The sequence below is a fragment of the Oratosquilla oratoria genome, chromosome 23, assembly GCF_046742065.1.
Source record: "Oratosquilla oratoria isolate Oo_2021 chromosome 23, ASM4674206v1, whole genome shotgun sequence".
Taxonomy (NCBI): Eukaryota; Metazoa; Arthropoda; class Malacostraca; order Stomatopoda; family Squillidae; genus Oratosquilla; species Oratosquilla oratoria.
The window spans coordinates 12,418,933-12,443,932 of record NC_134799.1 but is presented as its reverse complement, the minus strand read 5'-3'; the positions used below and the strand labels follow the sequence as shown (position 1 = coordinate 12,443,932).

General features: G+C 43.4%; 1 protein-coding gene across 9 annotated transcripts in view; it reads right to left on the bottom strand.

The window, feature by feature from the left end:
• The window catches only part of LOC143037966 (uncharacterized), a 181,220-nt gene that overhangs the window by 724 nt on the left and 155,496 nt on the right, over positions 1–25,000 (bottom strand). For all 9 annotated transcript variants that reach the window (XM_076206707.1, XM_076206706.1, XM_076206708.1 and 6 more), the window contains 8 exons: positions 22,668–22,997; positions 20,138–20,423; positions 9,047–9,177; positions 7,887–8,240; positions 6,996–7,160; positions 5,484–6,266; positions 4,268–5,158; positions 1–3,052 (listed from right to left, as the gene is read on the bottom strand). The exon at positions 1–3,052 is cut by the window's left edge and continues 724 nt beyond it. In XM_076206707.1, the coding sequence (XP_076062822.1) occupies positions 2,993–3,052; positions 4,268–5,158; positions 5,484–6,266; positions 6,996–7,160; positions 7,887–8,240; positions 9,047–9,177; positions 20,138–20,423; positions 22,668–22,997 (3,000 nt within the window). In that variant the 3' untranslated portion in view covers positions 1–2,992. The remainder of the gene's footprint in view (positions 3,053–4,267; positions 5,159–5,483; positions 6,267–6,995; positions 7,161–7,886; positions 8,241–9,046; positions 9,178–20,137; positions 20,424–22,667; positions 22,998–25,000) is intronic.

Sequence of the window (25,000 nt, the reverse complement as noted above, 5' to 3'; positions counted from 1 at the left end):
AGATTATCCATTCACAAATCACTTAGGAACCTATCACTTCCATTGGCACTCTCCCCGCGCAATAAAACCCCAAAAATACGGGAGCCACGTGCACACACGTCTGCACACCGTTATTACACACTCCTATGCTCCATGCTTCTGCCCCACACAGCACTGTCAGCACCATATATAATATATATATATATATATATATATATATATATATATATATATATATATATATATATATATAATGCACAAGAAAGGTAATTGAATAAAAAATCAAAGCCTAAATTTCTAAAACTTGGATTATTATTACAATATAGCTGACATATAAACAACAAAGGTAAACAAAATATAGAAACCAAAGGGGTTGACAGATCACAAACACATCCCTGCTATGTTAATGTTCTTATCAAGTGATGCTGCAAAGCTTGAATAATACAATTTACATAATTAAACTAATAAGGATATATGATTGCACAAGGACTTGTACATCATGGCTACTGTGATATATGGAAAATGAACAATAATATAAATTATAGCATTGATAACTGTTACTTGGAGTTTCACCGATATGAAACACATCCAGAGCCTCGTGGTAGCTGACGGCACTCCTTGGATCCTCTCATAGAGCTCTCTGGGAAGAAATGTTGAAATGTTGTCTATGTTGTATTGGTGTGGGACTGTTTCTATGTCACAAGCTTATAGATGGAGGGAGAGGAGGGGTAGTCAATAGCTGTCAGCTCTCCATGTATGAAAAGGTGGAAGGAACAGTCAGAGTTGATAGAAATCACTGGGCTCACATTGGAAATCAAGTGTCAGCCCCTTAGGGATGCACCACTAGATATAGGAGAGGGTATTGTTGAGTTTTGAGAATGGATTGTTGGGAGATGTTTATCTCCGATAAAAAAAAATATAATGGGAAAAGAACAAAACTATTAATTATTCATGGAAACACATCATGTTTGAAAACACTAATTTCATAGGTTATACAGCACATGTAGCCTCCAACACATACTTACAAGCTAGAGCACAAGGTGTAACATTCACACTCGTAGGCATGCAAAGAAGATGCAGTCCATGCATTTACCTAATTGTAATATACAGTAGTAAAGATCTGCACTCATGGAGCTCCAAATCTGTGCCTCCATCAGTCAAATTTGTGTGATTTTATGTATCCTTTCTGAAACATTTTTAATCATATTTCTCTTTCTATCTGTTCACTATATTACATCCTTCACTCATTCTCCATTCTTTATCTTTCTCCACCAACAACAAATCGTAAGTTTACAATGTTTACATAAGATACCATATGTAACAAAAAGGAGCATAGTATAGCTGGCAAATTAAATTCTTAGTGCCTTTTCTATGTGAAGCCAAGCCAGCAATACATTAGCTAATCATGACTGAACTATTTGGCCATGCATGACCATTTTTGCTGGCTTATGACAGCATCACTTGACTACAATACACCATATTCAATATTCACTACACTACATATTTCCGCATGTTACCACCAAAATAATATTTATAACAATATATACATATATACATACACACACACACACAATAAAAAATTCAAAATGAGGTTTGTGCTTGTGTTGGTTTCATCCTAGTAGACAATTTGATAGTGTTTACATTTTTTTTTTATCTGACTTTGACTTTGAAAATTATCTATAAAAAAGAGAGAAAGACCAAAACTGATCACAGGTTAAAAATGGCTGTGTTAGGGGTATGATCTTGAAGCATATAAAGAAAAGAGGGGAAAAATCGGACCAAGACTGAGACCAAATTCATCAGACCTAGTGTGATCCTAACTAAACCTGAATTGTTTCTTTGGTGGGGTCAGATCCAAAAAGTAGTAACTTGCAACACTGTATGATAAAACTTCACTTTTCTCACACTGTCAATCAGATTTGTATCCAGAAAGACATAGTTAAGTAGGTCTGATGTCACCAGCAACATCAATACTAGGGCATTATTAGTTTGCATGATCTGGAATTATTCATTGGTGGTACACTGTGACCTAACAATGGTGTCAGGTGAAATGCAAATCATTCTTAGATCCAGCCCCTGGTACCTGACCAGGTGCTCTGACGTCATGTCAGAGCCCTTGAGGGATCTGTAATATAGATAGAATCATTCAAGGTGTTTTGCAGTTTAAGAGGTAGTTCCCTCCAGCATTGAAGCTATTCAGACACAATTCTCATATTTCTTTCCCACTGACAAGCCTTGCTCCTTGCAATGTATTCAATACAACTGACCAGAGAGGGCTTCCTATTCAAAATTTGTTATATGAAATCAAATTACTGTACTTATCTTTCCTCCAGACTATAATTAGTTTATGTTTGCACATTATTACCATTGATGATTTGTGAGATAAATGATTTGGCTCCTTTACTGTGAGCCTTGAATCTGATTTTTTCCTGCATTGGCACACAAATGGCACCAGATATACTTGAGACTATAATTTATCTTTCATGATTCTGAATGACCAACATTCTCTCTGCAACTGCTGCTTTAATTCACTATTCACATTTCAGGAATTGAATAAATATATACATACATACATATATATATATATATATATATATGTATGTATGTATATATATATGCATGCTGCCCACATGTGATATCATGTCATTGTCTATGACTGAGGATATGAAAGACATCTGACATCTGGAATATTCAATTTTCACAGAAATCAGAGATCAGGAGTTTTAGAAAGTGGGAAATCAATATCTTCAGAACAAGATAGAAATCATTACTACAGAAATGTGTCTGGAATGAGAGTGAATAAAGATATAGGCTTTCGGTTGTCACAACCTATAAGACAACCTATACTAAGGGAAACATTTTCCATGAACAATGCTAGAGAGGAAGTCAAACATTCTGGAACTTGTATGACCATCCATCGCTGAGAGGATAGTGGGCAGGGGAAGTCCTTCTACATAGGAAGCTTGAGGATATGAGGTTGCAGAACACATGGACTCTGGCAATGGAATTTATCTCAGCCAAACAAGGTGGCAGCTTGTGTCTTGCATTTCCCCAGTGGGTCCAGCCGTGTCCCCTGGAGAGAAGAAAGATACAACACGTTTTGAATAATGGTAATGGTAATCAGATAGTAATCATTCTATAGACAGTGATATAGTCAGGGACACAGAAACCAACCCAGTCATACAGGTGTCCAACACACGCAAAACCAACTGATTACTCACATTCATACATCAAATATAACATGGGTTCAGCTCAAATGCACCACACTTGACAACACAAAACGTTACACAAGTTGTTGGAACTGCAGCCACGACACAGCACCACTCACACAAAAACACATTTGAAATATGCTACAAACAGCAACAGCATCGCAAACATGAAACTGCTTTAGCTACCACACAAACACAATATATACATGGCACTAATATGGGAAACTAAAATAATACCACAATCCACATTACCTACATTCATTGGATACACAAAAGACAACACAACATAAAGGTGGACTCGTACAACATCACTGGGTAACCTTCTTTCCTTGAATGCCGGAGGCCTAGGTATGATATCTGTGAAGTACTAAGCAATCATTTGAGCCATACTTTTGTGGCTTCTCACTGTCTTTATGTAATGATGGTATCAGTATACATGTGTCTTTGCGCACCACACTTTTGGCCTGAGTGATGTCTAAGTGAAATCAGAAAGAGGCTCCGTGGCCCTCAACCTATGGGATCAAAGGTAAATCGGTGGAAAACAACCAAATAACCACAATAAATTATGAAAGCGCATGCACTTTGACTAAAATCGTGAGGTCTGCTGATTTAAGCCAAACTCATGCCAAAGGGAAAGAGTTGTGCCCAGGATGGCGACACAACATAGAGGATAGCCCATAGACATGTCCATGGGGCCCAACCAAATATAAGGCTCCTTGTCTTTTTTTTTCACATTTCCACCTCTAGTGTCCGCACGTCTGGCCTGAGTAGTTTCCAAGTGAAATCTGTAGAGGGTCTCATGACCTTCCACCTGAGGGCAAGATGAGATGCAAATCGGAAGAGGTAAAAAAAAAAGGGAAAGGACTTACCTTATTTTGGGTAATTGTCATGTACAGTTTTTATCAAACTATGAAATATTGTGAGATGCTTTACATCGTAACCCAGGACAAGGTTCGAGGACCGGGGTACTCTGCCCACAAACTCGCCTGCACATTTGGGAGAGAAACTAAGAGAAAGAAAAACCCGAGCGGCCACAGAAAACATGGCGATTTCAAAGGTAACTGTGCGAGTCCACCTACCGCTGGGCATTCGATGCTAGGTGGTGACGGCGTTTTGTCCGTATTGGCACCAGAGGAGCGTCTGTCCCGGTCAGCCGGGACATAGACCTCCCGGCACTTGTAGTTGTAGTCCCGCTCAGCGCCAGATCGACATTTGACGAGTCGTGGGGCGTCGATGATCCCGCCCCCGGAGTCCGACTGCCGTCGGTCTCGGTGACGTAAGTACTCTGGGAGAGTGGCTTCCGAAGAAGAGGTGGGTTTCTGGAGGGTCTGGTCCACCACTTCAGGGGTGGTGGTTTTCTTGCCAGAACCTGTTGTAGTGCTGTCTTGAGTGCCATCCGTGGGTGGAGACGAGGGCCTTGTTGGGGTTAGTGTTGTGCTCGCAAACGAAGGGGAAGAGTCTCCATCTGAGGGACCAGTATCTTCACTTGGAGGGAAGACAGTAGGGACGCGGAAAGGGAGCTTTGGGTTCTTGCGGCCTTTTTGTCGACGACCTTTTCTTCGGCGCTTCCCACCTCGCTTCGATTCCGGCGTAGTTGTACTCTGGCCAGCATTAATCGAGGGGGACATTGTTGTTGAGGTCGGTAGAGATGCGTTGGCACCAGGAGTCATGAGAGACGGGGGTCGGCGGGTCTGAGTGGCGGCGGCGGCGGGGGTGGTGGCGTTGCTTCTTCCACGGTTGCGACCTTTGCCCACACGCCCCTTCTTGCCGCCTCCTCGCCTCCTGCCACCTTTGCGGCCCCCGCGCCGCCGCCCACCCTCCTTGCGCCCTCGCTTCCGGTTTCGGCGAGAACCCTTGCGGTGCTTCCGGGATCGACGACGGTTGTGCGAAGACGGTGACTGCTGCTGCTGCTGCTGCTGCTGCTTGACCACCACAGGCGTCTCGGGAAGCGCCACCTTTTGCTGCTCCACCTGAGGATGCAGGACAAAAAAAAAATAATAATTTTGTAAAGTCGTTTCAAAATCTTCCCTGGCACCCTATCCTTTTATTCTGGTTGCCACCATATCATCTATCATCATGTGACACCTTTAGTGGTGAAGGGGTTCATGATTTGAGACACCTCGTAAGCTGCTCCTCCTCACCGAACACAAATAGTCAAGCCAGACGACAAATATAAACTACCAGCATTAACAGTATTCGATAGGTAAAGACTTTGTCTGCAAATTTGATCAAGCAATAGGAGAGAGAAATGAAAGAATGAAGAAACATAAAAAGAAAATGAACAATGTCACCCACCGTGAGCACCTTGTTGTCTCGATGAAGATCCACTTGTCGATCCTTCTGGTTGGAAGTGGTCTTCTGCTCCACCCGAACCAATTTCTCCTTGTCCTTGCCAGACTTCTTTTTCCCGCTGCTCTTTTTGCTCTTTTTGGAGCTTCCTTTCCCACCATCACCACCACTACCAGTAGCACTATTCTCACCTCTATTGAAACCATCTTTTTCACTACTGTCATCAATTATACCAGTGCTATTACTATTAACACTACTACCACCACTACTACTACTGCTACTATTACTACTACTATTGTTACTGCCAATACTATTAAAACTATTATCATTACTATTGTTACTATCAACACTGATACTACTTCTGTCGTTACTACTAGTGTCTCCGTCATTTCTACTTTCACTGTTACTCAAACTCTCATTTCTTCTCATGGAGATCATGGCGTCCACGAGTTTCTTCACTTTCTTCCTCCTCTCGGTGTCATCCGCCTTCCTCCTTCTGCGGAACAAGGACGACCTCCTGAGCGGACGCAGAGACACGGGGCGATGATGGTGACGGCGTGGTGGCCACATCCTCAAGGGCTTCGGTGAAAGCTGTTTTGGCGGCGGCGGGTGGAGCCCTGGCATATTGTCCAGGAGGGAAGGGATCTCGCGCGTGTCCAGAAAAAGGATCTCGTTCTTGTTCTTGTAGTCTTCGTTCTGCTCTGATGGAATGTGGACCTCCCTCCTCGAACGGTGGAGCGATTTGAGTTGTAGACCCCAAGTGGTACCGTTCATGATGACATATGAAACCTGGAATGAAAAAGAAAGAAAATATTTGCATCGAAATACAAATATAATCCAAAATGTTTCAGTTAGACCCAAAATAATAAATATAAACTTTCAAAAAGCAAGGCCGTTGTTAATATAAATAGTTTTCACACAAGTTGTCAGGAACTCAGGATTTGTCTTTTATATCTTTAAAAGTTTCCAACTTGTATTCTTCTTTGCATAAAGTCAACACATATACTTATTTTGAAACTTTTTAAAGTGTTGTACATACTGCCTGATCGTACAGAATAAACTAAAGATCTTTATATCAACATGTGTGAGGGGGTTAGTGTAGAAACTCCCAATATCTGCATGATTTCATGCATATTACAATCTGCTTCTTAATCCTGGAAGAAAAAGCAGTGAATGGAGTAGTATCTCAAGTTGGCTTCTTGTCTTTCCATCGAGGAGCCAAGGTCACAGGTACAGAAAGCAACATATCAACTTATGCATGATATGTGTATAGCATAATCTGTACAAAAAAGAAACAAAACTTATTACCTGACCCTTTAAGAGGTCTCCATGACTGGCTCAGTTTTCCTTTGTGCAGTGTCACACAAGGCACATTTTATGAAATAGAAGTTAGGTGCACATTTTATGAATTAGATTACTATTCTGTTAAAAAAAAAGTGTCAATTTCCTTGATATACAGAGACTCATCCTGCAGTTTGCGAAGGACCCATGCATTGTTAAGGACCCCTGCATAATTACCTGGTAGTGGGGGAAGGTATGATCTTGTGTGGACGGGAAGGACATTCGGTGGTACATGAAGGATCTCCGGGGACGGACAAGTCCTGCATCCACCAAGGAGACACATGTGGCTTCCAGGGACTTCGTGTTGTATCCAAAGAGCTCTCCGCCTTTACAAGGTCCTTGCTGCCACAGGAGGATAATGAGAAAAAGAGGTGAATAGAGGAACATAAAGGAGAGTGCAAGAGACCATAAAGACCTACACTAGGCAGTTCCATGTCCCTTATCATCTTATCTTGAAACAACCAATTGTTCAAGCACTCATTATATAAGAACATGAGAATTACAGGAGACTGAAAGAGACCATACGGCCTACACTATGCAGTTCCATGTCCCTTACCACCTGTCATCCCCATCCATACATTTATCTCATCTTCTCGTAAAACAAACAATTGTTTCAGCACTCACTACTACATGGTTAATAAGTCTATTACCAGCCACTCTGTTGGTAAACCAGTTCTTGTCTACTTCCTTCGTAAACTTAAAATTGACCCATCTAAATCCATTAATACGAGTTCTGCCCTGCTGCCTTAATATGATGACCTTGCCTACATCACCCTTGTTAAGCCCTTGACCCATTTGAATGCCTCTATCAGATCAGCCCGCACTCTTCGTCTTTCCCGCCAATGATCCCTCTTTGAATGACTTTACTTCTTGCAAAGTACTTTACAGCTGCTACATGAACGCAGTTTAATGAACACCACTTTACTGTAAATAGTTTCACTGTAAATACTGTGTCAATGATAAGCAAACATCTTTAAATTTGTTTGTACACGTGTGTGTTATGTGGTTACACAACACGATTTATATACGTGAGCTCTCTTCTTCCACAATCAATCATATGAGACTTACCTTACCAAACTGATAGCAGTATCCATCCCCTCTGGGAGCATAAGGCAAGTCCCCTTCCCACAGGCGGTTGTTGACGGCACCACAAGCGTCCTTGTCACAGTGGAGTGCCCCAGATGGCTTGTGGAACTGAAGAACCAGTCCCCTGTCGCAGTAGGCCTGGTCGTACAACTGGTGGCAGTTGCCGTAGTGGTCTTGGACCATTCCGTCCGGGCAGTCGCACACGGCGTATCCTGCTGCCGTCATGAAAAGTCGCTGGTCTCCCGGGCACAGTCCGGGCTCATTGACGTCATGGCACAGCTGGTCCGCCTCAACATAAATCCGGCCCTCCGGACAAAGCTGAGGCACGCATTCACCCTGGGGACACACAAAGGAAAATTCACTAGTAGAAGAAAAAGAAGTTGGAGTTTCTCAGTTGTCCTTACCACTGTTTCATCTGCCGCTGGTCTCCGGAGAGCCAGTTCCTACCTTAACATCTTCTCCTCAAACTTGAGCCCCCAGAGAGCAAAGCGTTAGAGACAATGCTCTAGGAGAAAATTCAAACTTCTTTACAGCACGAGGGATTTGCAGTGAGATATTATCAGTTCAGAAATGTCTCAGCTCTTCCCTCTCACTGAGGATGAGAGGGATAAAAAAAAAAAGAAACACTGCTCTCGGTTACGAGATAAGAAATAAATCAGAGAGAGAAACAATATCTCTCGTGTTAGGGTCCTTCCAGGAATGGAGCGAAATTTTGACTCAGAGAAAATAATAATTCGTTGACTTGAACGTCACTAGCTGGACACCTGAAGCCCCGCGGGAGCCATGTCACCCCTAAGTTGTGCGGCGCATCCGCGCGCGTACACCTTTTACGCGTAAAAAGGACAACATGTGTGCGCGCACCTAAGAATGGAGCCAAATTTCTTAACTGAATAAACTAATCGCACGAATTCATAATGCAAAATATTTGGGAATATTTTCTTCTTCTGCTTCATCTTCTTAGTCTTCTCCTTCTTTTGAGCTTAGGTAGACTCCTACGTTTGTCACGTGTTGACTCCACATTCACTAGAGTTAAGTTGAACTACTACAACCGCCAGCTTCTTGACCCCTACTAGGATGTTTGCCTCTTCTCTCCTAGACCGACCCCTCACACCATCCATTCAAGTTACCTGGCTGTCACTTACCATCCTCGTGTTGTGGTTCAGGAGGAGCCAGTGATGGTAGGGGCAGTGGGCGGTGGACAGGAGGGGCGCGCACCGCCCGAATCCCAGGGGCACCTCGTCGCGGCCGCATCCGTCCGGCGGTTCGTCCTCACCTGTGCAGGAGGACCGGGAAAAGGTCAGGTCCTGCGGTGGGTGGGGGTGGGGGTGGGGGTGGGAGGGGGGCGGTGGAGGGGGCTCTGTCCATGGCTGGCAGGCAGGCAGGCAGGCAGGCAGGCAGGAGGAAACAAGCAAGCAAGCAAACAAGCAGTGCCAACCTGCCTCAACTTCTGCAGAGTCACCCGTACACTTTTCTTTATACTATGGCTGCTGATAGAGAGAGAGAGAGAGGGACAGGGAGAGAGAGAAAGAGAGAGAGGAGAGAGAGGGAGGAAAGAAAGAGAGAAAGTGAGAGGGGAGAGAGAGAGAGGGGGGAGCAGAGAGAAGGGGAGAGAAAGGGAGATAGAGAAGAGAGGATAGGAAGAGAGAAAGCGAGATAGACAGAGAGAGGCATATGATACGAAGGTCAAAAACTGTGGAAGGGAGGAAGAGAGGCTAGGAGACAGTAAGGGAGGAGGAGGAGGAGAATGGAAGAAGGATAACGGGAGGAGGAAGCGGAAGACGACAGATGGTGCGGGGGGGGGGAGAAAGGAGGGGGAGGAGGAGCGGGTGAGAAGAGGGAGGTGGGGAGGGAGATGGAGAGGAAGGTGGAGGAGGAAAACGAGGGAGAGAAGGAGGAGGAGGAGGAGGAAGAGAAGGAGGACGGAGTGGAGGAGTAATAAGAAAAGGAAGAGGAAGAGAAGAAAAAAGGAGGAGGAAGATAAGGAGTAATAGAAGGAGACGGAGGAGGAGTAAGAAAAGGGAGAAGAGGAAGAGGAGAAAATAGGACGAGGAAGAGGAAGAGGAGGAGAAAAGGGAAGAGGCAGGGAAGGTGCAAGAAAAGGATGAAGAGTAAGAAAATGAGAAAGAAGGGAGGGAGGGAGGAGGAAGAGGTGAGGAGTAAAAAAATGAAGAGAAAGAGGAGGAAGAAGAGAAAAAGGAGGAAGAAAATGTGGAGGAGGAGGAGAAGTAAGAGAAGAAGGGACAGGGAAGGAGTAAGAAAAGGAGGAGGAAGAGAAGGCGAAAGAGGAGATGGAGGAGGAAGAGGAGGAGTTAGAAAAGGAATAAGAGGAGAAAAAAGGAGGTGAAGGAAGAAAAGGAGGAGGAAGAGGTAGGGTAAGAAAAGGAAGAGGAAGAGAAGGCGAAAGAAAAGAGGGAGGAGGAGAAAAAGGAGGAGGAGGAGTGAGGAAAGGAAGAGGAGGAGGAGGAGAAAAAGAAGGAAGGGGAGGAGTAAGAAAAGGAGGAAGAAAAAAGAAAGAGGAGGGGAGGAGGAGGAAGAGAAGAGGAGGAGTAAGAGACTAAGGAGGAGGCAGGGAGGAGTAAGAAAAGGAGGGAGAGAAGGAGAAAGAGGATTGGAGAAGGAAGAGGAGAGGAAGGAGGAGGAGAAGTAGAGAAGAAGGGGAGGAATAAGAAAAGGAAGATAAGGAGGAAGAGAGCGAGGAGGAGTAATAGAAAAAGGAAGAGGAAGAGAAGGAGGAGTACGAAAAGAAAGAGGAGGCGGAGGAGAAAGAGGATAAAAAAGAGGATGAGGAAGAGATGCAGGAGGAGGAGGTGGATGAGTAAGAAAAGGAAGAGAAGGAGGAAGAGTCGAAAAAAGGGGGGAGTAGGATAAGTATGGGGGAGGGGAGGAGGAGGACGAAGCGGGTGAAAAGGAGGTGAGGAGGGGATGAAGGAGGAAGGGAGAGAGAAAGAGGAGAGGGAGGAGAAGGCAGAGGAGGAATGAGAAAAGGAGAAGGAAGAGGAGGACGAGGAGGGTGAGGTGTGGAGGAGATAAAGAGATGGAGAAGAAAGACAAAGAAGAGAAGGAGGAGAGTTAGGATAAAGTGGAGGAGGAGGCGGGGGTGAAGGAGGGGAGGGAAGGAGGAGAAGGTGGGAATGGGGACTTTCAACATACTCTCCGTTATTTGGGACAAGTCTATATTTTTTTCTTGACTTTCCTCCTCCTCCTTCTCCTCCTCCTCCATCAACAAACCCACTTTTCATGTATCATTAAGCCTCCTCCTCCTCCTCCTCCTCTTCCTCCTCCTCCTCCTCCCGCCGCCGCTGCCGCCGCCCGCCTTTCCCTATAGAGCAGACAGAGTCCCTCAACATTGTATCGATGTTCTTCCATCCCTTTTGGCACCTTGACCTTGCTTCCGCCATCCTACTTACTCGAATCTCTCTTCCACAAACCCAAAGTTCGAAACGCCGAGATATAGTCGGCTCGGGAACGAAATACAGTAAAACTAAATAGTGAAATAGATAATAAGAATAAAATAGATACAATAAAACCACATTTCTCTTCTCTCCCTGTGTAATTATAACTTTTTGCTTTGTACACGTTTGGAAGATGAAAAGGGATTATTCAAGTATGCATAGTCTGCTGCAGATTCTCCACGAAGGTACACCCACGCATACAAACGCACGCATGCACTAACACAAACGCACGAATGCGCACATACACACAGGCATGTACGCGCGTACACATAACACACGCACATACACACAACTACATAGTTTCTATAAAGATTCAATACCTAAAACAACTTAGAAATCGGTATAGTCCAAAGTAAAACCACACACATACACACACACACACATACATACACACATACGCACGCACGTACCCACGCACACACACACACACGCGCACGCGCGCGCACACACACTAAAAGTTTATCATGACTTCCCTCGCATGCGTTTCCGAGCAAAGAAACTGGGTACATACGTGTAAAGCCACATCATTACCCACTACCGGATAATACGAAGGATTTCTCCCCGTCTTCTTTTCTGCATGAGGGGACGGAGAGAGGGGGTCGCCGATTTAATGAAACGGCCTTGCTGTGGATGTGCTGTGTCTTGCGACACTACTTCTGACCCAGGGCAGTGGGCAAGATGCAGGGATGACCCGTCATCCAGGAGGTGTCAAGATAAGAGGGAGGGAAAAGCATAGAGGGGAGTGGAGTATGTAGGGGATGGAATGGGTGGGAGTGGTTTCTATGACTTTTTTTTGGCCACCTCCCTTATAATGGGAAAAAAAAGCCTTTGGTAAGAGCATGCAAACGGTCGAAGTTCGGCAATCACATTGAAACATGAGATCGGAATGAAAAGAGGACTTAATGTAAAAATAAAAAACGGGGAATCACACCTTAGATCAAGATAAAAGAAATGGCAAAGCTGGTTAATAGGAATACACGTACAGCGAAACGTAATTATGAAAGCAAGGTTGCCAGTCAAGCAAAATCCAACCCAAAGGGTTTCTTTCACCTCTATAGAACAAAAAATAAAGAAAGAATAGGACCAATTAAAAACGATAAAAATGTTATGATAGAATCGGAGGAAAAATTAGTGAGGAGTTTAACAATTATTTTCTATCGGTGTTTACTAATGAGAGGTTAGATAAAGTACCTGACTGCGATCCGATTTACAGAGGGGATGAAGAAAGTAGTCTATCTAATATCAGCATTAGTAAAGAAGAAGTAGTCAAGCAGATTGAAAGACAGCTACAAAATATCCGGGTCCAGACGAAATTTTTCCAAGAATGCTTAAGGAGTGTAAATTTGAAATCTGCGACCAGTTAACTGAAATATTCAATAAATCGGTAGACACTGGTTTTGTGCCAACTGCTTGGAGGCGGGCAAACGTTGCCCCTGTTTTTAAGAAGGGAGATAGATCGTCTATATGCAAATACAGGCCAATCAGTTCGACATCGGTTATAGGAAAAATGCTTGAATCAATAATAGTAAATAGACTCATAGAACACATCGAAAGACATAATTTAATTCGTGATTCACACCATGGTTTCTCCAAGGGTAAGTCATGTGTGACTAATCTTCAATCCTTTTACACTAAAGTATATAAGGCGTCAGATAACAATGATAATTACGATGTTATTTACCTTGACTTTAGCAAAGCGTTCGACAAGGTGCCACACCAGAGACTACTAAATAGAATAAAACCCCATGGCATATGAGGAAAATTGTTAGAATGGATTAGAGCTTGGATTAGTAACAGAAAACAGTGGGTCACCATAAATGGAATAAAATCTAGGTGGGGCAATGTTACTAGCGGGGTCCCCCAGGGCTCGGTTTTGGGTCCCTTGTCGTTCATTATGTACATAAACGACTTAGACGATGTTAGTAAGTTTGCGGACGACACTAAAATAGGACGCCTAATTAGGTCAGGAGACGACGTAGAGATTCTGCAGGATGATCTTAATAAATTGTTAACATGGTCGGTGATATGGGAAATGAATTTCAATATCTCTAAGTGAAGCGTGGTAAACGTAGGGCTACACAACCCCGAAAATAGATACAGCTTAGATAACACGTTTTTAGACAAATCTGAGTGCGAGAGGGACTTGGGAGTTCTGGTGAGTCCGGACCTTAAATCCAGGAAGCAGTGCATTAGCGCCAGAAATAAAGCTAACAGCGCATTAGGTGTCATTGCTAGGACGGTAACGAATAGAAGTGCAAAGGTAATTATTAAACTCTATCTAGCGATAGTTAGACCCATCCTTGACTATGCGGTACAGTTTTGGTCTCCGTCCTACAGAATGGACATAAATTCACTAGAATCAGTACAGAGAAGAATGACCAAAATGATACATGGACTCGGAAATTTGCCTTACGAAGAGAGACTTAGGCACCTAAACTTACACTCTCTGGAAAGACGCAGAGTGCGGGGTGATCTAATAGAAGTGTTCAAGTGGATCAAAGGCTATAACAAGGGTGATGCAAACAAGGTCATCATAATAAAACAACAGGGCAGGACTCGCAGTAATGGGTATAAACTGAACAAATTTAGATTTAAGAAGGAAATAGGCAAGTATTGGTTTACTAATAGGGTGGTCGATAAATGGAATAAACTTAGTAACCATGTAGTAAGCGCTGAAACTATCAGTTGTTTTAAAAAACGATTAGACAACTTTATGGATGGGGATGGCAGGTAGTGATGGCTACGGAGCTGCCTAGTGTAGGCCTTATGGTCTCTTGCAGTCTCCTTTATTTTTATGTTCTTATGTTCTAATCACCTCCTAAATCCCAATCTCTCTAAATTAATCAATTAATAAGTGAATAATCAGATACATAGAAAATACAACAAGTTTTCCTGATATCCACAACCCTGTTCTACAAACCTATGCTCAGCCGTGCCTGAAACAAAGACATGATCCATGACATCTTAATGTCACGCAAATCACGGGTCCAAAGTGATATCCCAAAAGGTGAATCACAGACTTCACTTTACACTCCAAAACTACAACGGACCAACCAGAGAAGCGGAACATCGCACCTTCCTTCCCCACCCTCAAAACAAATGTTCCAGAACTAGATGATACACTATGCCAAGATAGCGGCACTCACATCAAACAATTTTTTTTTTTTCATTAAACCTCTTCACTGAAATATGGACTAGAAACATCTTCACTCCTCCCTCCTTTATCTCTTTTAGCCCGTACCACCTTGCCGACCAGCAAAGAGGTCCCATGGGGACACGCACCATCCGGCTGCGTCGGATCGACCAGAGTTTCCTTGAGGCCCACGGATGGGACAAAACTTCCTTTAGGAACTCATGTACCAGCATCGGTCCCTACGATGACTCAACCAGAGCCTCGCCTGACTACGTGAGACTGACAATGGGTTCGTTGGGGAACGCACGCCCATACTTGGTGACTCGACAGCGTAAGAAAGTTTTGCGTCAGACTTTCCAGGCATTGACTTTGAGCTCGTGCCAGTTAGGAGCATGGGTCATGACCTGACCCCTGTATATAAAGACCGGACGGAACGCCGAAGATTCAGATCACCTCAGAGCATCACACTGTGAGCCTTGCTCGCTGCTTCCTTGCTTTTTCATCTCCTCCCCCCTTCCCCTCAAGCAGACCAAGTTGGGACACAACTTGAAACACGTAGTCATCACCTCCCTTACCATCTCTTCCCCTCTCCCGGTTTCCTGCACTTAGAGTGAGCCTTATCATATTATTGGCGCCCAGCATTCGTTTTTGAATAAACAAATTCTCTCCATCTTAGTTTGCCTTCAAACCATCCTAACATTTGGCTGACCAACCTATGGGGGCCCCGATCCCCAGCTCTCCCGTCTGCCAGCTGATCGACTGCCACCACTTGATCTACCAGATCGTCTGCCACCGCCGCCTGTCACTCGACTGCTGCCAGCTCGACTGCCGCCACTTGATCTGCCAGATCGTCTGCCACCGCTACCACCGCTCGACTAAAGGCAGCGCGCCTGTTCACGAGTTCGACTGCCGCCGCTGCCTGCCAGGTCTACGACTGCCAGTTGGAATGCCTCTCTCGCCTACCACAGGTATCTGCCGCCGCTCGACTACCAGCTCGACTGCCGCAAACTTAAACGACAAACCGCACAGCATTCGCCGACAAACAAACGTGTATTCTTCGACCCGGAAAAAACATGGCATGGAATTCCAGGGAGCTTTACTAACCTAAACAAACAAACAAATACACACACACACACACACACACACACACGCACGCACACGCTCACACACACACACACGGTCACAAGAAACTAATACTACAAGTGCTTATCACAAGGAAAAGGTTGATGCCATCATGTGCGAACAACAACGCCTTGCACATTATGAACCGAAATTAGATTAGCTCCAAGATCTTAACAAATTGTATACTGTTAGTGTATCTCTGTTAACTTAATAATTAGTTTATTATTATTAGTATTATAAATCACTTTACACACACACACACACACACGCACGCACACACACAATCGTCGGATTGACAGCGAAGATTGGAACTCCGGAAAAAAACGCAATTTTCGTGGATTTCAACTACGAGGGAGTACCTTTTTGTATTAGTAGGGAAGGGGAAAGCTCGTGGTGTAGTAGAAAGGTGATGAAAGGGGAGAAGGGGAGGGATTACTGAGGGAAATGGAAGGAAATGAGGAGGGAGACGAACGGGCTCCCCCTGACAGCAGAAAAAATATAAACAAGAGGTCTGCTGACGACACAGAGGAAATCGAAAATATCAGTAAAAGCATTAAGGTTAGAAATATAGATAAGAACAACACAATGGAAAGTGAAAATAATAATTTCCATGGATTTAATGAGGGGGGGGTGCCAACCTCCCCCGATTAGCAAGTCTAGAAGAAAAACTAGAGAAAATGACCGAACATTGGGAGAGTAGGTTCGGTCAACTTACACGGATAGCGCAGAGAGTTGATAAATTGGAAGAGTTAAAGAAGGAGAACCAAACCCTAACTAAAGAAATAGAAGAATTAAAAAGACAGTTAAAAGAAGTAAAAGATGAGAATAAAGAATTAAAGAGGAATAATAAAGAGAATAAAGAGTCCATAGTACAGGGTTGGAAAAAAGTCCAAGAGAATAACAAAATTGTATTTAAGGATATAGTGGCACAACAGATGAAAGATCAAACTAAAGACACAATTATTAAAGTGATGAGGGAGGAAGAGAATATAGTGAGAGACTTAGCGGATAAAAAGAAATGTATAATTATATTGGGGATGGAAGAGAAGTATAATACAAATTGGACTACAAGAATAAAGGAGAAGGAGAAAGTAAATAAGATATTGGAAGTAGTTCAAGAAGATGGAACAGAAACAGGGAAAGAAATAGAAGAAATATATAGACTAGGGAAATACAATACAGATAAAACCAGACCAATTAAGATCAAATTCAGCTCACAAATAACAGCAGAGAATATCTTAGCAAAAACAAGGAAACTAGTAAACAGTGAACAATTTAAACAGATATGGATAAAAAGATAAATTAATAAAGAGGAAAGAGAGGATGAGAAACCAAAAATACAAGAAGCTAAGAAAAAAACGAGAAAAGAACAGAGACAGAAAAAGAGAAATTCTATTGGAGAGTAGTGAATATGAAAGTGAGAATATGGTACATAGCAGAGAAAAACGGAAGGGGAACAGAAAACACGATGGAAATAGCAGAAAATTGAAAACGTCTTACACAAATATAGATGGTTTAATAACAGGCTTAAACGAACTGAATGATTACCTGAAAGAAAAAAACGAACATAATGGGAATTGTGGAGACAAAATTGAAAGGTCCACAAACATCCAACAGTGTAGGACATGATGCACATAATTGTTAGATTAGAAACAGAGAGAAAACAAGGGGGTAGAATTAGGTTCCTGACTAAGAAGGATATAAATGTGAGGAATGTCGCATATGGAAAAAATAGAGTAGAGATGATTATAATGGAAGTGGAAGACAAAGATAGGAAGAACAGAAAGTTTGTAATAAATTATGTGCCTCCTAAAACAGCCTCGTGCGAAGAGAACATAAAAGTATGTTAGAAGACACAAGGATAACATTAAATAAGATAATGGAAGATGGAAGAAAAATAGTTATAATGGGTAACTTTAATTGTAAAGAAGTCTGCTGGGAAGAGATGACAGTAAAGGGTGGAGACGACTCATGGGGAAATGTACTGCTTGATATGATTATTGACCATACAATGATGCAATGGATTGAGAACACTAGGTATAGAAATGAAGAAGAACCATCGAGACTGGACCTAATAATCACATCAGAACCTGAAATAGTAGAAAAGATTGAATATAAGACACCAAGAAGTAAAAGTGACCACATATTGGTTGAACTGGAACTAAATGAGGAAAAATACATAAAGAGAAATGAATATAGAAAAGGAAGATTGATGTATGAAAAAAACAAATTTTGATAAAATAAGAGAATTCTTTTAAAAAGAAGACTGGGAAAGAATAAACAAAGAGGAAACAACAGTGGAAGGGAAATGGAATATTTTGACAAGAATTTATAAAAAAAAAAAGGAGTGGAAAAGTATGTCCCAAGACAAAAGCAAGAAAAAGAATATGTAAAGTGCTGGTACAACAAAAGTTGTAGGGAGTTAAAAGACAAAAGAGATAAGGCTTAGACAAAATGGAAAAAGACAAAAGACCTGAAAATTGGAATATATATACTAGTTATAGAAATGAATATGTACAAATGTGCAGAGAAGAAAAAAGAAAATACGAAAAAGATGCCATAGAAAAATGTAAAGACCAACCAAAACCATTTTACAGATTTGTAAATAACAAAAAGAAAAACAAACAAGATTTAGAGAAACTACGACAAGGAGGAGTTGAATACACAGAGGAAATAGAAATGACAGAAATTATGAACAAGCATTTTAAATCAGTGTTTACAATGGAGAACATACAACCTAGTGATATCGAATGGGAGGAGAAAGTCCCCCCCCCTATGAAAGAAATAGAAGTAACAAGGAATGAAATAATGAAACACTTGAGTAATCTTGATGTCAGAAAATCGCATGGACCAGCTGAAATAGCAAACTGGATTTTGAAAGAATGCATAAATGAACTGGCAGACAAAATGCATAGCCTAATAAACAGTTCATTGAAAGAAGGAAAAGTTCCAAAAGATTGAAGAAGAACAAATATAGTACCTACATAAAGAAGACCCTACCAACTATAGACCAGTCTCTCTAACAAGCACGATAGCAAAAATATGTGAAAGAATTGTCAAAAGTAGATGGGTAAGGCATTTAGAAAAAAAACAACGTACTAAATCCAAGACAATTTGGATTCAGACAAGGACTATCAGGCGTCACAAACTTAATATGTTTCTATTCAAGGCTAATAGATATACAAGAAAGAGATGGATGGGCTGATTGTGCATTTCTAGACCTAAAAAAAGCTTTTGGCAAGGTGCCACATAAGAAGTTGCTTAAGAAATTAGAAACTACAGGAGGAATACAGGGCAAACTGCTGAAATGGATGGAAGACTTTTTGCAAAAAAGAAAGATGAGAGTGGTGATAAGAGACAAACACTCTAATTGGGATGAAGAGATAAATGGTGTTCCACAAGGAACAGTGCTGGCCCCAATAATGTTTGCTATATATATATTAATGATATGGATAAAGGAACTGAAAGTTATATGAGCTTCTTTGAGGATGATGCAAAACTGTTGAAAAAAGTGAACACTGAAGAAGATTGTGAATCACTACTTGAGTGACCTCAATAAAGTATGGGAAAGGAGTAGGAAGTGGGAGATGGAGTTCAATACTAAGAAGTGTAGTATAATGGAATTTGGAAGAAGCAAAAAGAATAGCAGGATCATATAAATTGGGAGAAGAAGGAATAAAAAAAGTAGAAAATGAGAAGGACCTGGGAGTCATTATCATGAATATGTCACCTGAGAAACATATAAACAAGATTGTTGGAGAAACTTATAATTTGATAAGAATAATCAAAGTGGCATTTACATACCTGGATGAAAAGATGGTGAAGAAAATACTAATCACTTTGATAAGACCAAGATTGGAATATGTAGCAACGATGTAGTCACCAAGTACAAAAAAATGTATAACAAAACTTGAAAGAATACAAAGAGCAATTACAAAATTGGCACCAACACTCTCAAAACTATCATATGAAGAAAGACTAGCAAAAATTGAACTACAGACATTATAGCAAAGAAGAGAGGAGATTTGATGACTATTCATAGAATCATGAAAGGCATAGAAACTATTGATAGAGAAGATCTAATAAAATGGGGATGATAGAAATACAAGAGGACACGGAAAGGAAATCAAGAAAGACAGCTATAGAAGAGATCTGAAAAAACAGCTTTCCCCACAGAGTAATAGACATTTGGAACAAGTTAGATAAGAAAGTGGTGTGTGCAAAAACAATACATAAATTTAAAAACAATTTAGATAAAACGAGATATGAAGACGGGACACCACGAGCATAGCTCCCCTTCCCGTAAAATACTAGGTAAATTCAACTAGGTAAATACACACACACATAGGCGCATGCACACTAACACATATACACATCCACATACATACGCACACGCACACTCACACACACACACAAACACACACACACACACACACACACACACACGCACACACACACACACGCACGCGCACACACACGCACGCACGCGCGCACACACACACACACACACACACACACACACGTACCAGGCACGGGTATGATTGGCGGGATGGAAGGAACCCGAAGCTGAGGCGGTGAATCGCTTTGACTGGGAATCGGGAAGAACCAGATGTCCGGCTGTGATCCTCCGTGGGCTTGGTCCGGATGTCCGTGGTCGGGGTAGCACTGGCTAAGCTGGGCCACGCTGTAGGCCAGGATGATGCCGGCCGCCACGCCGCTCAGGGAGATGAAGGAGGAACGGACAGATTCGGTCGGGGACTTGCACACCACCGAGGACAGAAGACGCGGGTTCGAGTCCCACAGCTTCCGTACCTGGAAAGAGGAGTTGGAAAGTGAGGAGTTCTTGTGATGAAGGGCGGAGGTAATGTCAAGATGGTCTCTGTTACATTTTACTTTCCAGAACCGTGGTTCTTAACTTTTTTTTATCACGCTGCCACGAATGGCGAGGGGCAATCATAGGGAGACGAAAGGGGAACGAAGAGCACAAAATAAGATAAAGGAGGAAGGATGGAAGAAAAGAGAGGAGCTAGAAAAAACGAGGTGGGGAGAGAAATGTGAAAAGAAGTGATTTGAAATGAGGAGTGGGGGGAACGATGGGGAAAAGAAACTGGAAAAAGAAGGATAAAACAGAAAGAGAAGGGAATGAAAATGCGAACGAAAAAATAAGGAAGGGAAGAAGACGAAGACCAAGTAAGAGCACACGAGAGGAGATGAAAAAAAAACACAAGAGCAGCAGGGTGATGCCTGGGTTTGTGCATGGCCAAGTTGAAAAAATATGAGGAAAGAGAAACAAGAAAGGAAATAGGTTGCGGATGAGGAGGAGACGAAGGAGGAAGATGAGGAGGCGAAGGAGGAGGAGGAGGAGGAAGGGTGCTGGGGTCAAGGGGAAAACAAGGAAGAGGTATGGGTGAGGTTGTGGGTAATGTTGCAAGCAACAGGGTCATGATGATGATGCCGTTTTTCCCTGAGTCCCAATCTTCCAAGCCGGGACCTACTGTATTCTACCCAGCTAAGGGGCGAAGTAAGATGGGGAGAAAAGAAGAGGCACATTCTGGACATTATGTCTTCTCGATTGATGGAAGCAGCGTTCTGTTTCGTGTCTGTCCACCTTAACTGATTAACATCGCCTGGCGACGGCCAGAACAGGAGTGGGATTTACCCGACTCAAAGATGCAAAAGGTTATTTCCTTTTATCCTTGAACCACAAACTACATCTCCAAGAATATTCATCAAGTCTACGGAGTCATAACCAAGTATTTACACGTAAATAACCCATGAAAAGGAAAGGGGACCCACGAAGAAAAAAAATATGAAGAGGGTTGGCTAGCTTGACGTTCTTCAGGAACTTTTCTTCTTCTTCTTCTTTCTCTTCTTCTTCTTCTTCTTCTCCTCCTTCTTCTTCTTCTTCTTCTCCTTCTTCTTCTTCTTCTTCTTGCATTGGCAAGTGACCTTCAACATCTTTGGGATCGTGCCAAAGAAGTGGGTCTCCGAGTCGTGGCCACCCACCCACCCACCCACCCCCCACCCCGCCAAGACCTGGACGTCCCTCCATCTGCTTCTGCAGGTCTTCGTGAAGGTCTCCTCCACCAGGACGGTCAGTCCCTCTTTCTTCGGGACTCACACGACAGCAGGTGTGCTTCTATTTGTGTCACCATCGGTCGTGTTGCTGAACGAATGAGAGTTTCCAGATTTCTGCTCAGGTTACTGTCACGATATTGAGGACATCACGGTAGTATAAATGTTGTACTAAAAATAATAATGATAATAATAGATAAATGGATAAATGAATAAGTGAATAAGTAAATAAATTAATTAATTTGTATATAAGTAAAGAAATAAATAGATTGATAGAAAATACGATGAAATAAATGAAATCAAATCAAATCAAATTAAACAAAATAAGACATTGTCCTAATTAAAGTCTTCAGATGAACTCTTTTATGGTCCAGGCGACGAATTGGCAACGTGTAAGCATTGTGGTCAACGCCACGGGTTGCTATAGCCATCTTCGGCGTTGGAACCATTTCTTTACATCTTCGGCGAACTCAGCACACCCTGTGGGGTCAGGTGTAGGCACTCCAGCACCCTAACACCTGGTTTCAGAACTACACAGAAGTGCTACACGGCCACAAGGAGAGACCTTTCCCAGTGTGGAGGAGCCCCAAGAAGGCGACGTCCTCGATCGTTTGCGGCGCACGAGACCAACCATCAGCAGGGACAGACAGACAGACAGACAGACAGACATAATGTTTGCATGGGGATGCTCGCTCGCTGGCCGAGCGTTTGTTAGATTAGAATGTCGCTACTTGTGGCGAAGGTCAAGGCCACGGCAGTTCAAACCCATGCCGCCAGCGAGTTGGACCAAGGGCATGGTTCATTAAGTTCCACGTTACGAAGTCCTCTGTAGGGACACCGTCCTAACCTCCTGATAGGTAGGGGGAGTTCGCGACGTTAAACCGAATCATCATCATCATCACCATCATCAGTAACCCATGTGTGGGGTCCCCAAGAGAGAGCCCCGGGCCTTGCTCTCCAGCGGAAGAGTCTCTCTCTCACCTTCTCCACGACCGAGATGTGGACCGGGACTCGTCCTCCTTCCGAAGTCGTGATGTGTGGAAGATCCTCCAGGTTATGTGACGTCAGGAACTCCAGTTCGGCTGGGAGACGGTTCAGAGCATCCGGTAGCGGAGAGCCATCGGGCCGCGGCGTGGAGGAGGGAGCAAGTGTTCGGCGGCGGCGGCGGCGCCTCCGGTGGGAGATGGAAGGCACGCAGCAGGAACCCGGCGAGGCTGAGCACAAGTTGAAGAGGCCCAGGAGGTAGAGCGCTGTCAGCACGGAAGTGGTGACGGCGCCTGAGCAGGACCCTCCGCCAGCTCGGTTGGCAACCTGAAGAAGGGAAAGAGAGAACAGGAGAACATAAGAAAGAGGGAGACTGCAAGAGGCCACAAGACCTACACTAGGCAATTCCATGTCCATTACCACCCGTCATCTCAATCCATAAAGTTGCCTTCTCTTGAAACAACCAGGAGTTTCAGCACTCACAAGATGGTTACCAAGTCTAAGAACAGAATAATGGAGGAGACTGCAAGATAACATAAGGACTACGCTGGGCAGTTCCATGTCCCTTACCACCTGTCATCCTTATCCATAAAGTTATCTAACCATCTCTTAAAACAACCATTTATTTCAACGCTCACTATTACATGGTTACTAAGTCTATTCCATTCGTTAATCCCTCTGTTATTTAGCCAATTCTTGGCTATTACCTTTCCAAACCTAACTTGAGTGTCTTGACTGTTGTTAGCGTCTTCTCCTCTGCGTTCTTTCACCCTCCCTACCGACGAGACTACACTATCTATCTTATTCTGGTCAATAACGAACGACTGTATTCAATCTATTCATCTCCATTAAGACTTTGGGTACGATGACGTCATCGACAGGTCTCTTGGTTAACAAGTCGAAGAGGTCAGTCTCCGGCGTTTGGAAAGGAAGGACGTCTCCCTCCCTCCCTCCCTCCCTCTCTCCCTCCCTCCCTCCCTCGCCACAATACAAGGACTCGCTCTACGCACACATCTGATCACGCTGACCGCCAGTATCAGACGCTTTCCCTCGTCTTAATGAAGGCGTTGTCACTCACACAAAGTAAGGGCTATTTTTCCTCCGATTATTGGAGCAGATTTGCAGTCTGCAGCTTTCGTTAAGGAATCTGATATGGTGGAAGGAAATCATTTTCCTCCAGCATATCCTCAAATGACATTTATTTGTAAGTTGTTGAGAAAACAAAATAGTTTGCCATAATAGTGATTGTTTGACGGCGGGGAAAGTCCTGGAGGTCGTGGGGCGGTGTACCGACTATGAATCGCAGCTTGCAAAGAAAAGTCACCGTAACCTAATGGTGATGTTCTCGATAGATTATATTCTAGATATTGGCAGACTTGAGCGCGCGCACACTCGACAAGTGTCCAGCCCGAGGGCGGTTCCAACTCCAAGCTCTCTGTGTGACGTCAGGAAAGGACAGAATTGGTTTTAAGGTCCGAGTTTCACGTATGCGTGCGTGCGTGCGTGTGCGAGTGTTCGTGCGTTTGCATGCTTGTGTGTGTGGATCCACTTCTTGACGTTTGTGTGTGTGTGTGTGTGTGTGTGTGTGTGTGTGTGTGTGTGTGTGTGTGTGTGTGTGTGTGTGTGTGTGTGTGTGTGTGTTTGTGTGTGTGTTTGTGTGTGTGTCTGTGTGTGTCTGTGTGTGTTTGTGTGTGTGTGTGTGTGTGTGTGTGTGTGTGTGTGTGTGTGTGTGTGTGTGTGTGTGTGTGTGTGTGTGTGTGTGTGTGTGTGTGTCTGTGTGTGTGTGTGTGTCTGTGTCTATGTGTGTGTGTGTGTGTCTCTGTGTGTGTGTGTGTGTCTGTGTCTGTGTGTGTGTGTGTCTGTGTCTCTGTGTGTGTGTGTGTCTGTGTCTGTGTGTGTGTGTGTGTGTGTGTGTGTGTGTGTGTGTGTGTGTGTGTGTGTGTGTGTGTGTGTGTGTGTGTGTGTGTGTGTGTGTGTGTGTGTGTGTGTGTGTGTGTTATGTGTGTAAATGACTCCACAGAGGCCGTGATGTTGAATACCGAGATCTAGTCACGTACCAACAGCACGCCATAACACTTGACCCTCTATCTCACCGCCATCCAGGGTGACATGATTTCTCAATCGGGAATATCCTAGACAGCGGCTGAAATGATGCTAGATTGGCAATAATAATGCTAAAACTTTGGTTCCTCTTGATGACTTTAGTTTCTGTTATATACTAAATCTAGTCACATTGCTCACCGACCATCCTTCTTAAGTAGTTCGATCCCGCAAAGAGCACCAGTGATTGCCACTTGTCCCAGCGCAGCCCGAACACATTTGGCAACGAG